At 30.4% G+C, this 22,055-nt stretch overlaps 3 protein-coding genes across 4 annotated transcripts; all 3 read right to left on the minus strand.

Moving 5' to 3' along the window:
• Positions 1-1,611: 1,611 nt before the first annotated feature.
• Positions 1,612-1,944, minus strand: LOC133699368 (protein GL2-INTERACTING REPRESSOR 1). The gene has a single exon (XM_062122603.1). The coding sequence runs from the start codon at positions 1,942-1,944 to the stop codon at positions 1,612-1,614; it is 333 nt and encodes a 110-aa protein (XP_061978587.1).
• A 12,332-nt stretch (positions 1,945-14,276) lies between these two features.
• On the minus strand, positions 14,277-16,925 carry LOC133698794 (uncharacterized). Of its 2 annotated transcripts, none has more exons than XM_062121862.1 (3): positions 16,680-16,925; positions 16,159-16,365; positions 14,277-14,615 (listed from the first exon to the last, which is right to left on the minus strand). In XM_062121862.1, the coding sequence occupies exons 2-3, from the start codon at positions 16,318-16,320 to the stop codon at positions 14,448-14,450; spliced, it is 330 nt and encodes a 109-aa protein (XP_061977846.1). In that variant the 5' UTR covers positions 16,321-16,365; positions 16,680-16,925; the 3' UTR covers positions 14,277-14,447. The 2 variants fall into 2 exon arrangements, with proteins under 2 accessions (XP_061977846.1, XP_061977845.1); XM_062121861.1 differs by having other exon boundaries at positions 16,159-16,341; positions 16,680-16,923.
• A 2,464-nt stretch (positions 16,926-19,389) lies between these two features.
• Positions 19,390-20,948, minus strand: LOC133698760 (borneol dehydrogenase, mitochondrial-like). Its single transcript, XM_062121804.1, has 2 exons — positions 20,788-20,948; positions 19,390-20,305 (listed from the first exon to the last, which is right to left on the minus strand). The coding sequence occupies exons 1-2, from the start codon at positions 20,823-20,825 to the stop codon at positions 19,516-19,518; spliced, it is 828 nt and encodes a 275-aa protein (XP_061977788.1). The 5' UTR covers positions 20,826-20,948; the 3' UTR covers positions 19,390-19,515.
• Between the last annotated feature and the right edge of the window lie 1,107 nt (positions 20,949-22,055).

The raw sequence follows: 22,055 nt of genomic DNA on the forward strand, positions 1-22,055 counted from the left end.
AATCTCAACCAACCCATGTATTTCTAGTTTATATCATGAGTTTGAAAATTCTTACCTGATAGTGCACATGTGGGTGTTCGATGTTCTTACAGGAATTTTGAGAAGTTAGTTCAACTACTCGATGAAACACAGTTGAATGCATTGATACTGAGACATACGAGCTTAATGGATCTACCATGGACCCAAAAGCCACATGCATGCTGCCATTGATCTGTTGCCTTCTGCATGCAGCAGAATTGATTCCATGCTATTGCATGAAGTAATTGTTGTACGAATTTCTAACAAATTCGTGTAAGAAGTGAGAAGCTAAGAATTAATGAACACCCAAATAACATCACAGTAGCTAGCTAAAAGAAAACCCACTCTAACTTTTCACTGCTCTACCCTCCCTTCTAGTGGACACTGCGTCATTGCTCTGGGAATAGTAGTTCTTTTTCTTTATTATTAATATTTTCATCATCGACTTTTATTTTTATTTTTTTACTATTTGATGCTCACAAGTTATGTTTGTATGGCTTTTTATGTTAGGATTTGTTTTTCTTTGCATGTTCTCCCATGAGTGAAGTGTTTGAAAATATTCTGATATTAAATTAAAAATCAATATAATACAATAAAATTTTAAGTTATATTTAAAAAATTAAAAGAATAAAGATAGTTTCTAGATGTTGAAAAATAAGAGGGAAAGTTGTTGAAAACTACTCTTGATATTAATAAATTCTTCTTAGAAATGAAATTCAATAAAAGTGATCTAAACCTTTAAATATATGAGAAAAAGTAGATTGGTGTCTATGAATTTCTTAAATTCAATTTGTTTCTTTTTTTCATGTGACTAGATAGTGTTTTAGAGTTAAATTTTGATTTATTGAGATTTTTAAAATATTTTTGAGGTATTTTTTAGATAAAATTAAATTTTTAGGAGCATAAAACTCATATAACCTAATTTGTGATGCTATTCTTCATTTTTTTAGAGAACTTTGAGTTCCATCATACCCTTTATAATAATAATAATAAAAAAAAAAAACGTTATGAACTGATCACTCTTTACTCGTCGTTTTGTTTTCTTGTAAAAACAGTTATGATTGTGTTCAACCTAGCTATTACCGAATATATATGTATATACATTAGTATAAACAAAATCATGTAAAAATCATCAGTCTTATGGGTAAAAATTTAATTATTTGAAGCAGTAGACTTGTACTTGTAAACCATAATATAAAGAGAGAAACATAAAAGGCATGAATAAGAACACACTCATTTTTATTTGATAAAAGGCAAAAACTAAGCCTTTTTGGTTTTAGAGAAGACAGAAGATCAGAATGTTGCTACAAACATTCATAAGAAACTGTAGCAATGGAACCCTAAATTGCATGCGATCGATTTGCTTATTGGCAACCAAACTGCTCTCAAACAAGAACATTGAACAAAGCTAACAAGCTAAAAACTGGATCAACATGGAACAGAGAGAGAGAGAGAGAGCTAGGAAAGAAAAAAGAAGTAAGGCTAGATAGACATAAATCATAGATAATAAAAAAGACCTTCACGTAGGTAGGAAAGTAACATGTTGTTTGTCCATGAATAACAACAAGAAGAACCCTTGCTAGGATCTTCCTTTCAGCTCGTTGTCTTCTTGGTGTTTTCCACGCTGAGAAAATCAAGCAAGACTGTGCTCTTGCATTTCGGACATTTCGGATCCACCTCGGATAACAGAACATACATGAGGCATCGAGGACAGCCAGCTACTAACATAGGAGCTGTGACGAGGCTTCTGGGGAAGTTAACAGTCATGTCTTCAGGCTCTGATGAAACACAAGAGCTCTCTGCTGACAATATTTCAGAAGATGAATTCGAAATCGATGCCTTCGGTGATTCGATTAGCGGGTTAGGCCTAGATGGTGAAAGGTTCAGCTCCAAATCCAACATGGGGCTATCTCCTACTCGACTCATTTCCTTAGAGAATGAATGAAACATTACAATCAGGAAATTAAAAATTTTTTTTCTTAAAAAAAAAAGATTAACATGATCAGGAGGTGTCAAATCTATATAAGAATTGAAGAAAGTGGCGTACCTTGTGTCAATTAGTGTAAAGTCTAGCCAATTAATTAGTAGAAGGAGATTGGAAGTCTTAGAAGTGCTAAAGGTAGAATTGGCAATATGAGGACTGCGTACTGGCAGCTCCTAAACTAGCTACTATGCACCGTCCTCCACCGTTAACAAGAGCTTGGCTTCCTTGTTGAAATCTCCCACTATACCATTAATTATATAGTGAGTTTGAGGAGGAGAGGTGGTGGGAGAGAGAAGATGGGGTTTTCTTTAATGGTCAATCAATTATGGGTAGGAGTAGAGGGTAAGGATAGAAATTAAAGAGAGAAGGCAAAAGGTGATGAAAAGTGCATTTGATGCAAGAAAAAAAATGGCGCAAGAGGGTATATTAATGTCTCAAATTGTATTAATTGCGGCGGGCAATATACCCCGAGATGCTTCGGCACAGGAGGAGTAAATATTGCCTCGCATGGCTAGTAGCCGCCGGACGATCATGTATCATTTTCTCCCATAATCGATAACCAACCATCTCAAAACTTGGAGTATGTTCTTGACAACGTGATGCTCCCCACGTTGAAAGCATATGTTCTTAACATAATGCACCGCGTCGCTAAACAAGATTTTAATCATGTTTGGTTATCACAACTTAAATCTAAATTAATCTTGATGTGCATGATTTTTCTTAATTTTATACATGACAAAATTAAACAGAAATTAATATTTAGTTTCTAAACGGCAGTAAAATCAATTGTTAACCTCCTCGAAGCATGGGATAGAATTGGTTTTATTTTGTGCATGTGGGAGAAGTACGGAACATCATTCATGCCAGAGTTGATTTATGTCAGCCTTACAATAACAACCTTAATTTATCTCCTTTTTTATTTCTTACCAAGGTTGGGCGAGCACTTTCAAATGTCTCTTGCGGTCTCTTGCGGTTTCTTTGTTTAAAGACCAATAAGGGATGTTTCCTTTTTGACCAAATTATTAATTTGGGGCTCCCTCATTTTCAAAGAGGTATTAAAGAACGGGCTAGGGTAGGCTAAATTCATAAACCACCATTAATTACAAGGATTGAATATATTGACTTTTATTTTGCTGAGGACTTAAGAACATGGCGTATGAAACTCAACCATTTTGTCTTAATTAATTGTGGATATTTGTGGCTGATATATAAGCTTAGGAACGTTTTGACCATCCTAGAGCAAAAAAACTTGGACCAATACGTTCTTCTTCATCTTTCTTTTTCATCAAATTAATTGTAGAATAAGAGTAGGCAAAAGGGATAAGTTACATATTTCAGCCCCACTTTCTTAGAAAACGTTTCCGGCCACAACATTTCTGTTGAGAATTATTATTTTTTGTATTTCAGTTAATGATCTTCTTCTCACATAGAGAAATAAAGATGTAAAATGATTTTTTTTCCCAAGAAAAAGCCTGCCGTCGTAATTTACTCTGTTATAAGAACATGAAGAAGCAATATATACTTGATTAGGGATTCTCCTAACCATGCTAATTTAAATTATCAATGAAAATATTATGATATATATTTTTTTTAATAAAAAGTAACTTGAATAGTCGTCCAAGAATGCCTGTAAAGGTTATTTACATTAGATTTTTCTCTGTCAATATTTGGTTTTCCATTAATAAAATCAAATTTGTACTATTTGATGAAGAAAGTTTTCTCCTTATATATATCTTAATTTATTCTTTGTTTAAATTAAAAAAAAAATTATAAGGTAGAGAGGTAAGTTTATCAAGTTTTAAACCTAAATAATTTTTATTTGAAGGGTTGTAATATCATAAAGTAACATTAAATCTCTCACGAAACCTTATTTAATATTTTTTTTAATGTGAACAAAATCAGCCATCCCTCGTCCTGACTAGAAGACTGACATTATAATTAATATCATTTAACTTTCTATCAATGCACGCGACCCACCATGATAGGAGGCTTCTTTTCACCTCTTTTGTATTGAGTTTATTTTTTATTTTTTTATCTTAACAGTTGGAATCCTTCGGGAAAATACTAACCTCGATGCCCGGGTTTTGTTATGAGACGATCCTATTTTTTAAACCCGACTTGATAATCAATTCGGTTTAATGATTGGGTCACGGGTCAAATGAGTTGACCCGAGTTAACCCGGTTCAACCCAAAAAAATCCCAATAAAGTAACCCTTCTCCTTAGTCTCTTCGCTTCCAAGGTTGCCTATTGGAAACCATCCCTAAGATCTATAAGCAATAGGAGCTAGAAGAAAGAGATGATACGCTGGATCAAGGTCAGCCCTTGAAATTCCTAAACATGTACATGTTCCTTTATTGAATGGAAAAGGTGGAATTTTGATGAAGGATAAGTCCGTTGTGAGTGAAGATTATTTGGTAAAGAAAGAGATGTAAGCCAAAATGATCCTTGGCTCACCTGGGTTTTCATGTTTTTAACTGTGAATGGAGATTAGTATACATGTCAACAAATGAAAACCCAGGCGAGCCAAGGACGAGTTGGGTTGCAGTGTACGCAACCGAGTTAACACCCGGGGTGACTCAGAGACTCACCCCATATGGAATTTCTGATTTTAGCCCTGCAATCTCTCCTTCTTGCATTTACACAGTTGTCGCTTCTTATGAAGAGAGATGATGGAGCAGTGAAGTGGAGGAACTCAGCACAGACATCTATATATTTTTGACTCGTGATGGGACTAACCGAGTTAAGGTGGTTGAACACGGAGGTTGACTGAGCTGGGTCGACGAGTCCACCTTGTACTTCCACAGAAGAAGCGTAGAAGATAACTAGATAAGTGTTAATAAGGCGACTTTACCGAATCATGGACCGATCTCGATTGAGACAGTGATCGTCGAGCGAGTTACACCATCTGATCTTCACGCGTTCACCCCAGCTACTTCTCCAGGTAACAAGAAGTTTATAGCAGTAGCCACGAGAAGATGAAAAGCAAGATAGTTGCCAAACAAAATAAGGTCGGGTCTCAGCCGGGTTTACCCGGGTCGACAGGGTTTCACCGGGCTAAATTCCCGGTTGTTTTTTACTTAGACCCGGCCCAACTCCAGGCCCGGGTCAGCCGGGTTCCGGGTCAACCCGCTGGGCTGGGTCGGGTTTCAAAACTATGAACCACGCTATTCAGGGCTGAGCACGCTATTTAGGGCTGAGCTAACCTGAAATATCCTACAAAACCTCCAATCCAGATAATGTGAATTAAATAACCCGATTAAAAAAATAAAAATAATTAGAAAGCTCTTTCCTGTCAAACCCTCGGCTAATATTATATAATTGGAATAACCTGATTAAAAAAAATAAAAAGAATTATAAAGCTTTTTTTTCTATAAAAAAATCTGTGTTAACTTTTCAAACCTAAGATCCGAGTCATTAGACATGAAGCATCCAATCTAGAAAAGCTATGAAGTCCAATTCTCAATCAATTATTTATTGAAGGATGAAATTGAAAAAAAAAATTATAAAAAATGATTTAAAAAAATTAGCAATAAAAAAAATCAAAATCAAAATTAAAATACAAAATAAATTTTATATTTAATTGAAGGGTGAAATTGAAAAACAAAATCAATTTAATAAAATGACCAATTTTTTTTTAAAATGAGGTTCAAAATTAACATATATATTGAAAATAATAACTCTTACAAAAAGACCAAGAAAAAAAATTAAAAATCAAAACAATGAGAACCAAATTGGATCAAATACAATATTTGGTAAATTAGGATTCAATGATGAAATTGAAAATAAATAAAACTTCTACAAAAAGGTCAAGACTAAAAATCAAAAATCAAAAAAATAAGTAAAATTGAAATACTAACAACCAATAGGACTAGGTTGTAATTTTCAAGGGATGATAGAGAGAAGAAGGAGAAAAAGAAGAAAAAATGTCCATAGCAACAAATCGAGCCACCATCGGAGACACACGTCATATCAACAGGAAGAGAATATAGTAGCGTTTCTAACGACATGACGGAAGAAAATTTTTTGATGGCAAGATCAGGTGTCGCCCGCGGGCATGCCACACATGCATGTCCTTTTTTTTTTATTTATCTAAATACAGAAGTGCCCTTGAGCCATTTTTCTAATTACGAAAAAAAACCATTGTAAAAAACCAAAAATACCCTTTGACCTCAGGCTTATTTTTTAAAAAAAGTTATTTTTGTTATTTTAATATGCATTTCAATGTTTATTATTTTTTATATTTGGTCAAATACCAAATCACCCCTCAGCTTAAATTATAATAATAAAAAAACCTTTGTAAAAATATGAAAATACCTTTTGACTCGAAGTTTAAATTTTTTTCTTCCAGGAATATTCTGGTCATTTCATTGTGCAATCAAGATAATAAAGTACATATTTGTCCTGGATTATTTTGGAAATGACAAATAAGTCATTTGAAAAGACTCTAATGTCATTGGAAGCCAGTGTAAAGTTTTTAATTTGGATAGAGATGCAAAAACACCCTTGCAATTAAAGTTTTTAATTTGGGTAAAGAGGTGAACGGTACCAATAAGTCTAGAGCTACAATAATTTTAATTTCAAGTCTAATTAAATTTTGTTAATAAATAACTAAAGGAAAAATTTTATATGTAAATTACCTAACTAATGAATGAGCACCCTAATTAAGTAGAAACTAAGCAATAAAGAACAATGGGCGATGGGAGGAATAGTTAATGATTGGTAAATGGTGGTTGAGGTTGAATTGTCATTCAACTAACTTAATTGAAAGCCCAATTACTAATTAAAGGAGATGACATGCCATTGCTTTGAAGATGTTTAAATTAAGGTCTGATTTACCAAGATAACTAATTAATCTATCTATCTACTTTCGTTGTTACAATTTGGTTTGGAAAATGATTGAATGTAAATATATATGTTCATTAATTCCTTATAGCTAGCTAGGAGGTAAAAAGATATAGCAATAATAATAATAAAAAAGGTAAGTAAATATATATATATATATATATATATATATATATATATATATATGCATTAATTTACATGGATGCAGAATTAATATAGTTTAAATAATTGTAAGAGAAAATGTTAAGATACAAAAGTATAAAATGAAGAGAAATACTTAATTTCTCATTAACTTCACATAAAGCAAACAGTACTTCATGGTTTTGTAATTACTAGATGCTTGCATCGTAAAAGAGATTGATACAAAAAAGAGATAGAATCATAGCAAAACTTCTCAGACCTTCCACTCCAGAATTATTAAACTTCGGTGATCTTTCCTTAATTTGCAAAGGCTTGTCAAAGAAGCCGCACTATATCTTTTTGGTTACAAGCAGCAGTGGAATTTGAAACTTGTTCATCCATCTTTTAAAATAACATAATTTATCTAATTTAAATCCCTTTAAATTTTAAAAAATAAATTTTAATACACAAATTCATTTATGTTATTTTTCAGTCTCTAGTTAGAGAGAAAAGAGATGAGAGGTTGTTGGATTCTAGTGACGAGAGAGAAAGTTACTCTTCACTTCATTCCCAGCCACCAAAATAGGTTTTCTTGGTTTCAGTTTCTTAAGCTATTTTTTAGATATTTGAAGTTGATTAAATGGTTTGTGGGTGTTATAAGGATATTGGTGAGGTGTTTTTAGGTTGACATGACTTAAAAATTAAGTTTTTTTGCCAAAAAAAATCGCTGCCCCGATTTTCCAGCCACCACTGTGGTGGCTAGAATCTAGACTTACAGATGACACGTTGTCTACTTATTTTTTTAAAAAATAAAGATGGATAACCTGCCATCTACCTCCTTAAAAAAAATCAAAAACAAGCTCAAGCCTAGGCTTAAAGGCACGTCAACGCTCCTAGGCTCTTCATTGTTATGGCCTAAGCACACTGGGTCATAGACCTATGAGTCTAGGCTCTTATTGTTCTTTTTTTTAGGTTGGATATAAATTCAAGGGAAAAAATTTATTGAACTTGGTTGAGTTCATGATGTGCGTTACAAGTTTGACGAATTAAACCACAACACACCGGCTATTTTTTTTTGTATTACTTTTTTAAAAATATATTTTCAAGTTATATTTCAATTAATTTCCATCATCTATGATTTTTTTATTGTTTAACTTTTTTTTAAATAGAGATTGTTTTTTGATGGTGTTGTGGGTATTTAATTTTTGAAAACATTAATTCGATTCATCTATAATTGTTTTTTTTATATATTTTGTATACAAGAATTTTATTTTTTTAATAATAAATTTTTATTTTTAGATAATATTTATAATATATGTAGCCTTACATAATATTTTTTTACTTTTATTTTATTTAATCAATTTCATATGTGTGTCTATTTTTAATATTATTTGATTAAATAAAAAATTAATTTTAATAAACAAATTTAGTAAATATCCTATTTTACAAGGTTAAATAGTTTGATCTATACACGTCTCGTGACTTTTACAGTTTTATATTTAGTTATTGTTAATAATTTTTTCTCTTTTATTAACCCATATAAATTTTAAATTATTTGATTATTTGTATGTATAAATTTTTTAATTTATATAAAACATTTGAAAAGATATTTTTTTATAAAAAAATATTTAACTAGCAATAAAGCGTGGATAAAAAAAACTTAAATAGTCTATGAATATATTCAGAACACGTCACATGCATGCTTAGATTGGCTTTTCTGACTCTCCATGCTGCGCTCCGTCTATTTGTCCTCCTACCCTCCCGGAATGAGTGCTTGATACGCGGCCTCATAGCATGGTTCTTCCGTACTCCTTCAATCCTTTACAAAAATTTGTACTCGTGCGATCCTTGTTCATCTCCAACGGTACCGTACCGTTTATTTTCGTGGTTCCTTATGCGTTTGAAGGCAACCACAGGAAATAAATATTTGGTAACACCTGAAAACTCAATTTACTGTGAGCCTCATTAATTTCTGTGTTGAAAATGCAGCACTATTGAAAGCAGTACAATACTGCTTTAAGCCGTGAAAAGTTCTCACTATCTATTGTTTATTTAAGTTAACAGGGAAAAGTGTTCATGTGAATAGTGAAGTATGTTTTTATTGTTCTGTTGGATCGGGTTCGGTTCAAAGATAAATACATTAAACTGAATCTGATTCAGTAAAATTAAATTAAATTTTATTATTTTATTTTTAATTGTGTTTTATTGATGATATAGCATTTGCAGAATTTGATCGCAATCTCAATTTTGTTCCTCGTTATATTTTTCCTGATGTTGTTGTGCGCTTAAGAAATTAAGGAAACTGTAGTCCTTATCGGATGTATTTCATACGTGATGGAATTGTAGATAGTTTAAATGAATAATAAAAAATATTTTATATAAAGTATTATTTATTTCATGATGTAATAGAAATAGTTAAATCTACAATATTTAAATTAAAAACCATCAATATTAATAAATATTTTTTAAAATTATTTTATAACCTTAATTTCAAAAACATTCTTAACCAAATATATTAAACTACTTTTTCTTCAACCTCAATTTCAAACACAATTTTAACCAAACATACATAAATATCAAACTAATCTCAACTAAAAGTACTTTTTAGTTTTTATAAAATAATTTTTTTTCAAATCACAACTACAAAAAGCTACCACAATACCAAACACACATTAGTTTTTTTGTCCAACATAATGACTAATAGCGACTGATGATGGATAGATATATTTTACTAGTATAGTATAATGATATTTTGTTTTTTTTATCTAAGAAACTTAAATATAGTTTTTAAAAGCATTAAAAAAAATTATATGATCTATTTATCATTTCTAAATTTAACAGGGATAAATATATATTTCTATTTCTCATCTTAATTGCACAATGAAACAAAAAAATATTATTAGAATAAAAAATCTTAAAACCTTGAGACAAGGGGTATTTTTAACTTTTTACAATATTTTTTTTATAATTATAAAGTTAGCTCGTGGACAATTCTATATTTAACTAAATGAAAAAACAAAGAAGGACATGTGCAAGGTGTGTGGGAGGTGCTTGCGCTCTACAGGCAGTGCATGTGGCACCTCTCAGTGTCCAAAAATAATCTTCGGTCGTGTCATTACAAGTGTTGTTATGTCCTCTTCCTGTTGGCGCGTGTCATAAATGATGGTCTAGTTTGGCACTGTTGAGTCTTCTTTTATTCTTTTTTCTCTATTCCCCTGAAAATTACAACTTGACCTTCTTAGTTGTTAGTAATTTAATTATAGTCCCTATTCTTTTTATTTCTATTTTTTGTCTTGATCTTTTTGTAAAAGTTTTATTAATTTAATCCTTCAATTCAAAATAATGGTATTATATTTTTCAATTTGGTCCTTAATGTTTTGATTTCTAATTTTTTTTCTTGGCCCTTTTGTAAAAATTATTATTCTTTTCAATTTCACCCTTTAATTACAATATCATTTTTATTTTAATGTCAATTTTGATCCCCATTCTTTTTATTTTTTTTCTTTTACTAAATTGATTTTTTTTTCAATTTCACCCTTCAATTAAATATAAAATTTATTTTGTATCTAAGTTTTGATTGTTCATTCTTTTAATTGCTATTTTTTAAAAATTCTTTTGTATAATTGAAATTCTTTTTTAATTTCATCCTTCAATATATGATTAATTGAGAATTGAACTTTATGGTTTTTTTTTTAAATTGGGTGTTTCAGGTCTAATGATTGGGATCATGAGTTTAACAAGTTCACTCTTTTGTTTTTTTTAAAGAGCTTTATAATTCTCTTTATTTTTTTATCGAGTTATTTTAATTACATGATCGAGACCGCATGTTTGATAAGGTATCAGAGGTTGATTACCTCAGCCCTAATTAATATAGCTATAAGTTTATCATGATTAGTTTTTTATTTTAATTTTTTACCCCATTTCAACACTTGAACATTATTTTTCACATACATAAAAAGAAAAATCTAACCCCACAACAAAGCATAGACACCGGGGCTAGTTTAATTTCAATAAAGAGCTATATAATATTTTAATTTAATTTAATTCTTAATTTGATATTGTTATCTAATCATTAAATCCTTCTGTGCTGCAAATTTACAAATAATCATATAAAGCGGCATTGAGAGACAATTAAACTTCTACATCGATGGATCATCTCATAATTGCAAAAGGTTATAGAGATCTTCTTTTGAACATATATTAAAGAAGAGATCATACTTTTTCTTTAGTTTTTTATACATATTATATTAATTGTATAAAAAAATGGATTTGTTGTTTTCCTTTTAAGCCAAATGAATGGATCTAAACTGGGATTTTCCTATATATATATATATAGTCGAAACTCTAATGTGATATATATATATATATATCACATTAGAGTTTCGACTATATATATATATATAGGAAAATCCCAGTTTAGATCCATTCATTTGGCTTAAAAGGAAAACAACAAATCCATTTTTTTATACAATTAATATAATATGTATAAAAAACTAAAGAAAAAGTGTGTGTGTGTGTGTGTGTGTGTGTGTGTGTGTGTGTGTGTGTGTGAGTGTATATCACATTAGAGTTTCGACTATAGAACCCTTAGTGTATGTATAGTGCAGGTTGCTTGAGTAAACGGGTTGGTTACTAAATAGGCCAGATGATAGCACTAACACTTCTTTTTCTACATTACTTCCCTAATTATTTTCACCAATTTATGGTACCAAGCTACCCGAGTATTAATAAGGAGTAACATGTAATTAGGGATGAAGATGGATGGTCATGTTTGGTATTATTTATACTTTAATTTGAATTCAAAATAATTATCTGAATCCAACTCAAAGACTAGATTTTTAATACCTGAACCAATCCGATCGGTTTTTGACAGGTTACAGAGCCTGAAAACCAAACAAATGTTATAATTTATAACTATTTAGTATATAATTAACTTTCTGTATATTTGATTTTTTTAAAAAAAAATTATTTATTTATTTATTTATTTATTTCAGTAAGATATTTGAGTTTCAAGCAGGGCTCGAGGTTGGGGAGGGTTCAAGTTTTGAGAATATTAATTCACTCCGAGGGGCTTTATGAGTAAATAATCAAATCCATATTTCTACTTTGAGTTTTGATTCGTGGACATGTATGAAAACTCATGGCCAAGAATTTAGAATTATAACAATTAATACGTACGTTATACTTTAAAAATTACAAAGACTTTGTTACTAACTAATTTCTACTTTATTATTTATTCTCCTCCTATAACGAGGGGCATTTTCATATTAATTTATATGTTAATCAAAACTAAATATTTTTTAAAATTTTATTATTTTAAGACCACACCTTTTATGTTGTAATAAAATATAATGAAAAACAGAAGCAAAATAAATTTTGAGGCATATACAAACATTATTTTCTTAATATAAGGTTATTGGCAAGCTTTGCAAACACAAGAAAAACTATGGTTTTTCACCACACCTTGATTATAAAAGTGCAAGGTATATATAGACTGCAAGCTTATAACACCCAGGGAGGAAATAAATTAAAAAATTAAAGAGTTCAAAAAATAAAAAAAATTGTTAGAGAATTAAAAAAGTTTTAAAATAAAAAAGTGTATTGTATATATAGATTACAAGCATGTAATAGCTTGGTAGGAAATAAATTAAAGAATTAAAGAGTTGTTACAAAAAATAAAAAAGCTGTTAAGGAATTAAAGAGTTGTTAGGATTTTATAACGGTTAGAAAATTAATTCTAAGTATTTAAAAAAATTATGATTTCAATTTAAAAATCAAGAATAAATTATTATTAGGGATAAAAAGTTCAAAAAATACAAGTACATTGCCTCGCATATGTTTGGGGTGCAATTAAATATTTTTTTCTTGCTCAACTCAACCTTATAGGCATGATTCCACTTTTCTTTTCTTGGTGGTTGGTATCACATATCAGGTTCCTGCATTATATAAACATTAGAATGTTTTATTTTCTTTAATATAAAATAAAAGGCCTTATATATACTCAATGTTTATAAAAAAATAAATTGTGTTTTTTTAAATATATAATAAAAATCTTTTAAAATAATTTTATTATTTACAAAATTTTTATTTATATAAATTCTGTTCCAAGGTTTGATCTCAACAAGAGATCACAAGAGAGAAGACACACACAGTCGAACCTTTTCCTCAGAGTTATTAATTTCTCATTTAATTCGATATTAATACTGACAGTACTTCTGGAGCAGCATGATTGAGCGTGTGGAAATGCTATTATACTTGCGTTTTTAATTTTTTTTATATTTTAAAAGATATACTAATTTTAATATTATAAAAAAATATTATTTTAACACATTTCAATATAAAAAATATTTTAAAAACAAAATTTAACTACGTAATCAACAGTGAATTACAAGAGACGGAGAAAACAAGAATGGATGAAAATACATGAGCAATCCCAATAATATTTTTTATTTTTTAAAATTTATTTATAACATTAATCACTCATAAGGTACTTAATGTCATTGGGCTCCATTATTTGCCTGGTTTCTGTGAGCATTTTGCAGGTTTCTGTTTTTTTTTTTTTTTTTTGAGGTCTGGATCTCAATTCAATTTCAATGTGTGGGGTAAAGTTATTAATTAATTACTAGCCACATGTTCCACAATCAGTCCTAAGTTTTAATTACTTATATTTATTGTGAATGTGATTTCGATTCAGGTTAGGAAATCATCTGTGACATCGTTTGATATTGTGTTTGTAATTGTATTTCATCAAAATTTAAATTTTTTTTTTGCTAAAATTGAGTGCGGTTTGTAGTTATTAGATCGTTTTGATGTGTTGATGTCAAAAATAATTTTTAAAAAATAAAAAAACATCATTGGCATGCATTTCAGCATAAAAAGCTATTTAAAAAGCACCCGCAACCATACTGCCAAACACGTTCTTTATCTTTATATTTCTTGCTTTCTTATCATAATTGTTTATTTATCAACTTCATTATTTATTCTTTATACCTCATTTATACTAATATTCCTAGCTAATTTAAATCTATCTGATTAGTTATAGATCTTAATAAAAAAATAAATAAAGATAATGATGTATAAAACTTTATTAACAATCAATTTATAATCTCTTTTATCAACAAAATCACCTACTTGTAATTTGAAAAGGCATTTTAATTCTTTCACAATATTCTTTTTCAGACAAAAGTATTAATAGCTCTTAATTTCTTATTTTTCTTTTTTTCCATCGATCTGGCTCAAACAGTAAGAGATGACTGATTCCACACTTGAGCACCATCAGATCAGTGTACAAAAGCAAGCTAAGAAGGATCATCAACAAATATATTTCACTTGTCATTGATTATATGGATGGTGAACGTTTGACATTGTGACAGCAAATAAGATGTAGACTTTTGCATGGGCGGAACTTCAAAGAGTGAACAGATAAGGAAAAGCTTTCGTTTCCAGAATACACCCTGAGCAAAATTCTTGCAAGGTCGCATCCTAGTCTTCCAGGATCTGCTGCCTTTCAAGCTCAATAATACGTTCAGTCAAAGTGCCTGAAGGGCCAGTTCTTGGTTCGTTAGTACACTTGCATTGCAAGAGTTGCTGCTTAAGACTCCGGACAAGCTCATTAAGCCTGTGAATGTTCTTCTCTTGTGATAAGATAATCTGCAAAGTCAAAGACGTCCATTCGGTGTTTTAAGGAAAGAGTACGCAAAATTTTGAGACAAAACAGCAATTCTTATAGTTTTTCTATTTATTCTAGAGTTTGCTCTGCAACAAGTAAAGATAAAGCTTGACAAGATAAACTACAATAAGGATAAAGTCTCCCTGTTAAGGGACACCTCAAGAATCACTAGAATCTGAGTGCTACAATGATATGCCAAAGCTCCATTTTAAGAATCACAAGCTAAGAAAATGGAAACAGCCCCAGTTACATCAAAGTACTACATTAGTTAACCCGAAAAAAGACATGGTAATTACATGAATTTAATAATGTAAATATTCAAAAACAATATCCTCGAATGAACAAAATAAGTTTACAATTCCAGGATCCAAGAAACTATAATGTCCAGGTTACCGTGACAGAACTACATGCAGAAATCTCCACATATGAACAACTAATCAACTAAGACAAAGAAGCATTAGAAGTTGATTACAATTATTGGCCTCCAATTGTGATCAGGGCATCTTTCTATGTGGATTATTTATAACAAACTAAAGGATTAGCATTTATGTTCTATGACAAGACTTACTAATACAAAGTCAGTACGATCATTTCACATTTGTTTCTTAATTGAGAGCTCTCAAAGTAATGACTTAAAAGATCATATATCTTTTCTGAATAATAGATCTTTCAAGAGAGTTATCGTGGCAGAACCACTCAATACAAAAATGCCAAACTATTGTCTTCAATTTGATACTTAAGATGAAGAACTAGCATTTTTATTGGACATGATTATCAGAATGTCAGTATAATAAGATAACCTCCATGGATGTTTGACAAAAGCAGAGTAGATTTAGATATGATGGGTGTTCCAGGTTTGAACCTGGCATGGTGATGCAGTGGATGTTAAAGAAATGTCAAGTTTTCTCTGATTTGTTTTTTTTTTTTTGTAATAAGATAACAGTATTCTATGATCCTATTACAGAATTTTGGTTTTCTACAACCCTAATTTTTCACTCTCTTGTTTAAATTCAATTTCATTCTAGCTTTAGCCATAATTCTGCGGTAACTGCAGTTTTTTCCATTTCCCTACTATACATCGCATTGGATCTAGTAGCAGCATCCCTAAGAAGGCAGAGATTGTTACATACATAGTCTAATACTCTAATTACAACAAACAAATTGCATTATCTAGCGCCATTGTATTAGCAAATCATAATTAGTAGGATCACCCCTGCACTAGTTATCGAACTGATTTGGTCTACATAGACTGTCTATCAAACACTTATCCTATCAAGGAAGCCAAGGGAAAACAGAAGACATAGACTTCAAAACATCAATGAGCTGATAACTCCAAAAAAAAACAGCTCAGGTAACCAATACATATTACTTATAGCATGGAAGATGTTCTAAGTACTAAATGCAGCTAAACTTACAATTTCACAATCAAAATATTCTTTAACAGTTGCAACCACAAATGATTTCATTCACAAACCAACCCAATAAATGGATGAAGAAAACATAGAGAACGACGACACTCCTTACCTTCTCTTTTACACCTTCTTCCCACTTTGAAATCTGTAGCTGCTTTGGGTTGACAGCAGGCTTCGTGTCAATGTCATTTACAAGAGGTTGTCTCCACTCAAATTGGGATGTGATTATCAGTATCAGTAACAGAAACACAAGTAACATAGGCCTAGACATCATTATAAGCTGCTCTCACAATACCTGCTCAAAATCTAAGAATAAATACTAAAAAAAAAAAAAAACTTCACGGTCATTCTTGTTTCAAAATTATAAATTTAAAGAAACCCATTTGAGATTGAGCTAAATAGTCATAATCTAAACACAAGCCAGCCCCAAATCGAACATTGCTAAAACCAATTAAGCCTAATTTGCCCTAATATTCTGTTTGGGTACTTAGAAACCAGAGTAAATGAGATGCTTCTACTTCAACTTGCAATCTTATATATACTAAATGCTCAAAAAACTCAAAATTCTTTTATCTATAAAATGCAAATACGAAACAAAAACAAAACAATATTAAACGAAAAAAAGAAACTTACAGATCATCGAAGAAGATGAGAAAAGCCCAAGTCCAAATTCACGATCGGTTTTTGCTAACTTTTCTTTTTTGACTTTCAGGTGTTTGGATTTTGCTTTGTGATGATGACTATCCTTTTGAAATTAAGGTTTTTTTCAGGAATAGTTTAATTTGGGGGACTTTAAATGCTTGTTAAGTAGAATTTTTGAAGCAAAAATGAGATTACTTAATATTCAAGAAGCTTTTGCTACAGTAGTTTGAAAATTAATCAGTTTCTATCTTAAAGAAAGAAAGAAAAAAAGGTGTTGATTTTAAAGATAGTTATAGATTAGTCCCTTTAGTTTATTAAAATTAATTAATTAGTCCATGAAATACCAGAATAATAACATAGTCCCTCGGTCAAAATGTTGACCAAAGAGTTCTTTTGGTCCAAAAATACCTACTTTTGTAGTCAAAAGTTTCCTTCTTACCTACTTCAATATGTTTTCAATTCAATTTATATGTAATTAACAAAAAAAACTTGACAGATTTAAGAGTATAATGATTGAATATGTAGTTTTGAAGATTTTATGGATTAATTAATTGTTTATGTTATAACATAAAGACTAAGTTATAATTTACTCACTTATTATAAGGGATTGCAATGGATCATGTTGGAGTTGGATTATGCTCCACCGACTAAGTTATAATTAATTGTTTATGTTATAACATAAAGACTAAGTTGTAAAATTCCTTTGAAATATACCAGGGATTTTTAATATATGTTAACAAGATTATTATTTACGCTAAGCTACATATTAGATTAAAATTTTTTTAGGTATAAAAAGAATTCAAGTGTTGTTAATATGTTTTTTAGTGTATATATATATATATATATATATATATATATATATATATATATATATATATATATATATATATATATATATAAGGATTAACTTGATGTGATTTGGTTTACTTGATAGATAAAAAAAAAAAAGCCTAAATGATCGATAAAATTATAATTTTACTAAAACAAATCAAAACAACGTATTTTTTTTAAATATTGAAACAACAATATATTAAATTAACTCGAATCAACTCAGGTTAATAACCAAATTCGATACCCAAGTCATGAGACCCTAATATTAGAAAACAAATCATTTTTTTATTATTAAATTCAATTCTCAAAATTGAATATTGAATGATGAAATTGAGAAAATATTCAACTAAAAAAATGAGTCAAGTCAACTCGGATAAACTTGCGAAAATTGAATCACAAGACAGGGATAACCCTATAAAAAAATATAAAAATATTATGAAGCTTAATTCACAATCAACTCAATATTGAAAGATAAAATTTTAAAAAAATCAATTAAAAAAAAACATAAAAAACCACCCGAGTCAACTGATCGGACCCGAGATCGGGTCATCAGATCAGAATTACCTCATAAAATATAAATAAAAAAAATTATGAAGCTTAATTCCAAATAAATTAAATATTAAATGATGAAATTAAAAAAAATCAACTAAAAAGAGATAAAAAAAAACCCGACTCAATCGACCTAATCTGCAACTTAGGTCATAAAAATATGATAACTTTATAGAAAGAAAAAAAAAACAATTATGAAACCCAATTTCTAATCAACATAATGTTAAAGGATAAAATTAAAAAAAAATAAGAAAAAAAATAACCCGGGTCAACTCAGATTAATATGTTAAACTCAAGTCAAGAGACCAAGATAACTTTGTAGAAAGCAAATAAAAAAATTTATAAACTCTAATTTTCAATCAACTCAATGTTGAAGGATAAAATTAAAAAAATAATATTCAATTAAAAAAGGATAAAAAAATTTTAAGTTAACCTCACTAACCCGCAAAACTATGACTTGTGTCATAAAATCATGATAATCCTATAGAAAAAAATTAAAAATTTATAAACTTCAATTCTCAATCAATTTAATGTTGAAGAATGAAATTGAAACAAAAAATTCAATTAAAAAAAGAACAAAAAAGAAACCTAAATTAATATAACTAACCTGTAAAATTATAATTTGGATCATAAGATTGTAATAATTCCATAGAAAGCAAATTAATATATATATATATATATATATATATATATATATATATATATATATATATTCTCAATTCTTGATCAATCCTGTTGAAGGATGAAGTTAAGAAAAAAATAGTTAAAAAAGAACCAAAAAAATAATTTGAATCAACACGACTTACTTGTAAAACTTGTAATTCAGGTCATGACATCGAAATAACTTTATATAAAATAAATTATAAAGCTTTATGCCAATAAATCTAATATAAAAAATGAAAATCGAAGAAAAAAAAATTAAAATTAAAAAAAATATCCTGACAATGAAAAGCCAAATCTTTATAGTGTATGTTAATATGGGAGAAAAAAGTGACCCTACGAAGTCTTTCCAAAATATCCAAGCATCTCTTGGGTCATTGTGGCCCATTATGATTTTTTTTTTTAATTTTTAATTTAGCCTTTCCTAGAAGGCTAAGACCAGAAGTTTGGCCCCATCTTAGAAGGCCCTTGAGAAATAACACGTCCGAAAATCGATTAAATGAAGTCAAAATACTACCTAATCCCAATTTCGATCCCTAATTTTCACGCATCCCAAACTTTAATGATGTTATGTGTTCGGCAATGTAGTATATGTATTTTTATAAAAGTGTTTTTTAATTAAAAATATATTTTTTATTTTTAATATCAACATATAAAAAAATATAAAAACATTAATTTAATATTTTTTTCAAAAACAAAAACAAATATTTGTCTGTAATGCTCTACTAATCTATCCCAAAAAGCCTCTTATAATAACTAGTACAAGGATCCTTTTGGCATCAAGAGATCAGAGACCATACACACTTGGGTTATCATACATACAAGAACCATTATTTACGATGGTGTAGCCGCCATCTACCACAAGATTGTGGCCGCTCACGTATCTCGAGTCATCGCTTGCCAAGTAGAGAGCTGCTTCAGCCACATCTTCAGGCGTCAGAATTACCCCCTTAAGGTTAGAATAACCACTGCGAATTTCATCATCAGTCATCTTCAAGAAATTTCTTGACATTTCAGTTGCAACAGTGTACGGGGAGACGCAATTTACACGAATGCCAAATTGTCCAAGCTCAACAGCTGCATTTCTCATTAGCCCTAGCACGCCATGCTTTGAACTTGTGTAGGCATGGGATGCAAAACCTCCCAGAATACCACAGGCACTAGAGGTTGTTATGATGCTGCCTTGTCGAGCAGGCTTCATCACACGAGCAGCATGTTTGGTGCCCAGGAAAGCACCTACTAGGTTAACCCTAATGACTTCCTCAAATTCAGACATGGAAACATCAACCATGTTGGTTTTCACCACTCCTACAATGCCAGCATTATTGAACATAACGTCTAGCTTGCCATGCCTTGAAATGGCTGTGTTCACAGCATTTTCTACATCCGTTTCTTTTGTAACGTCACAATGGATAAAAGAAGCAGACTCAGAGTTCAAATCTTTGCAAACAGAATGAGCCAACTCATCTTGAGTATCTGCAATCACTACTTTTGCTCCATGTTTAAAGAAGTGTCTTGCAGTTGACTCTCCAATGCCACGAGCCCCACCGGTGATCAACGCCACTTTACCTTCTAGCCTATAAATTCCACACGACCGCCACATATAATGCAGCCATGTCAAAAACGTGCTTCATGCTAAAAATTTGACTAACCACTTAAAGTTTCTTTAATATATAGAACTTAGATTTAAAAATCTAATTCAATAAGATAGCTCAGCCTCAAAGAGGCCCCCCAATTAATGACCCAATGAAAATCTTGAAGTCTAAGCCACTTTATAGATTTCAAGAATCTTTTATATAAGAGATGAGTTTGAAACAATACAAAAAATTGAGAATTATTATATCCATGTTTGAGGTGCCTAATGCCTACATTTCTTTATGATAAGCAGAAGACAGATGGTACTGATCTGGCTAGTTCCAGTCTATATATCTCTTAATCAAGAAGTAAAAGAACAAATCAGAGAAGCTAAACGTTTCATTTACTTTATAGCAATCTGGTTCCATTGATTCTCAGCTAGCTAGTTCAAAGTGTTGAAGGTGACAAAACTAAGATTACGTACCTTCTTGCAACTGTAGAAAGTAGCGAGACACTTCCCATGTTAATTTGATCACTTTGATGAGCTAGGTATGCTCTTCCAAGTAAGAGTAGATTCTTATTTTTTCGGATCAAGACTAGAAATCTTGAGAATGAAATAAGTCTCTAAAGAAGATTATCTTAGTTCTTAAAGTTATGGCCTCTTCTTTTAATGGAAGTCGCAATCGAGTGTCGATACAGAAATCGTTTCTTCTCCACTACTTTGTAAGTTGCCATCATTTTCAGACGATGGATCTATCACATTGGCATCTTCCTTGAAATCGCATAGGCTAACAAAATAGAATGGCCCTACAAATAATGAAAGCTGAAAATAATTGCATTGGCTTTCTCATCTACATTAATTGTTTCACAGCATAGTCGAAATATTTTACTTGGATCTAACCCGGTTAAAGACCTTGTTTGTGCGTTCATCAAATCAATTTATAAATTATCGAGTCAAACTAATTTTTTACTTAAAACAATGTTGTTATGCGAGATATAATAATATGTAAAGACTTTAATTAATTTTTCACACTACAAGATTTCACAGTTTTACCGACGAAAAAATTCTGTCAGTGTGTGATTAGAAGTTCGTCGGTGATTTTTTTACCGACGTACTCACCGACGGATTACTTCCGTCGGCTTTCCCTTTGTCGGTGATTCGCCATTCCGTCGCTATATCGGTCTGAAAAACAAAAAAAACATTTGCTGATGGTTTTACAGACGGAATTTGCGCGCCAAAAAAAAAAAGATTCCCGCTTGAAATATACCGACGGATTTTTAGTCCGTCGGTATATTGTGATTAACCGACGGAAACTATCCGTCGGTAAATCTGTCGGTGAATGTATGAAATACCGTCAGAATAGGTCCGTCTGTAACTTCGTCGGTGATTGTGGAAGCTACTGTTAAATGTCGACGGTTTAATTCCGTCGGTAATTCTGTCCTTGGTAATAGTTTTTTTCTTAATTTGTTTTTAAAAAATTATTTAGGATATATAATATAAAACTATATAAATTAATTGTAATACAAACCAATTATGCAAATAAAATTTATATTAAACATAAAAAAAAAAAACAAAGTTAAATAATATTCATTACAAACTGAATATGTTTCAAGAAAAATAATAAATGAAGTTTTAAAGGTAAATAATGTTGATTACAAATTAATATAAAGATGATGGAGCTTGAGGAGGAGGAGGAGATCCTGGCGGAGGCTGATGGTTATACGACAAAAAAGGATTAGGCGCACATGTTC

This window comes from Populus nigra, chromosome 7 (assembly GCF_951802175.1).
Source record: "Populus nigra chromosome 7, ddPopNigr1.1, whole genome shotgun sequence".
Classification (NCBI taxonomy): Eukaryota; Viridiplantae; Streptophyta; class Magnoliopsida; order Malpighiales; family Salicaceae; genus Populus; species Populus nigra.

What these genes read in the sequence shown, in the direction of transcription:
- LOC133698794 (XM_062121862.1), bottom strand. Translation starts at nt 16,320, where the DNA reads ATGATGTCTAGGCCTATGTTACTTGTGTTTCTGTTACTGATACTGATA. An exon ending in AAGAAGGTGTAAAAGAGAAG is followed by an intron (nt 14,616 to 16,158) that starts GTAAGGAGTGTC and finishes TTGACTTTGCAG; the next exon opens with ATTATCTTATCACAAGAGAA.
- LOC133698760 (XM_062121804.1), bottom strand. Translation starts at nt 20,825, where the DNA reads ATGGGAAGTGTCTCGCTACTTTCTACAGTTGCAAGAAG. An exon ending in CTTTCTACAGTTGCAAGAAG is followed by an intron (nt 20,306 to 20,787) that starts GTACGTAATCTT and finishes TGGAATTTATAG; the next exon opens with GCTAGAAGGTAAAGTGGCGT.
- LOC133699368 (XM_062122603.1), bottom strand. Translation starts at nt 1,944, where the DNA reads ATGAGTCGAGTAGGAGATAGCCCCATGTTGGATTTGGAGCTGAACCTT.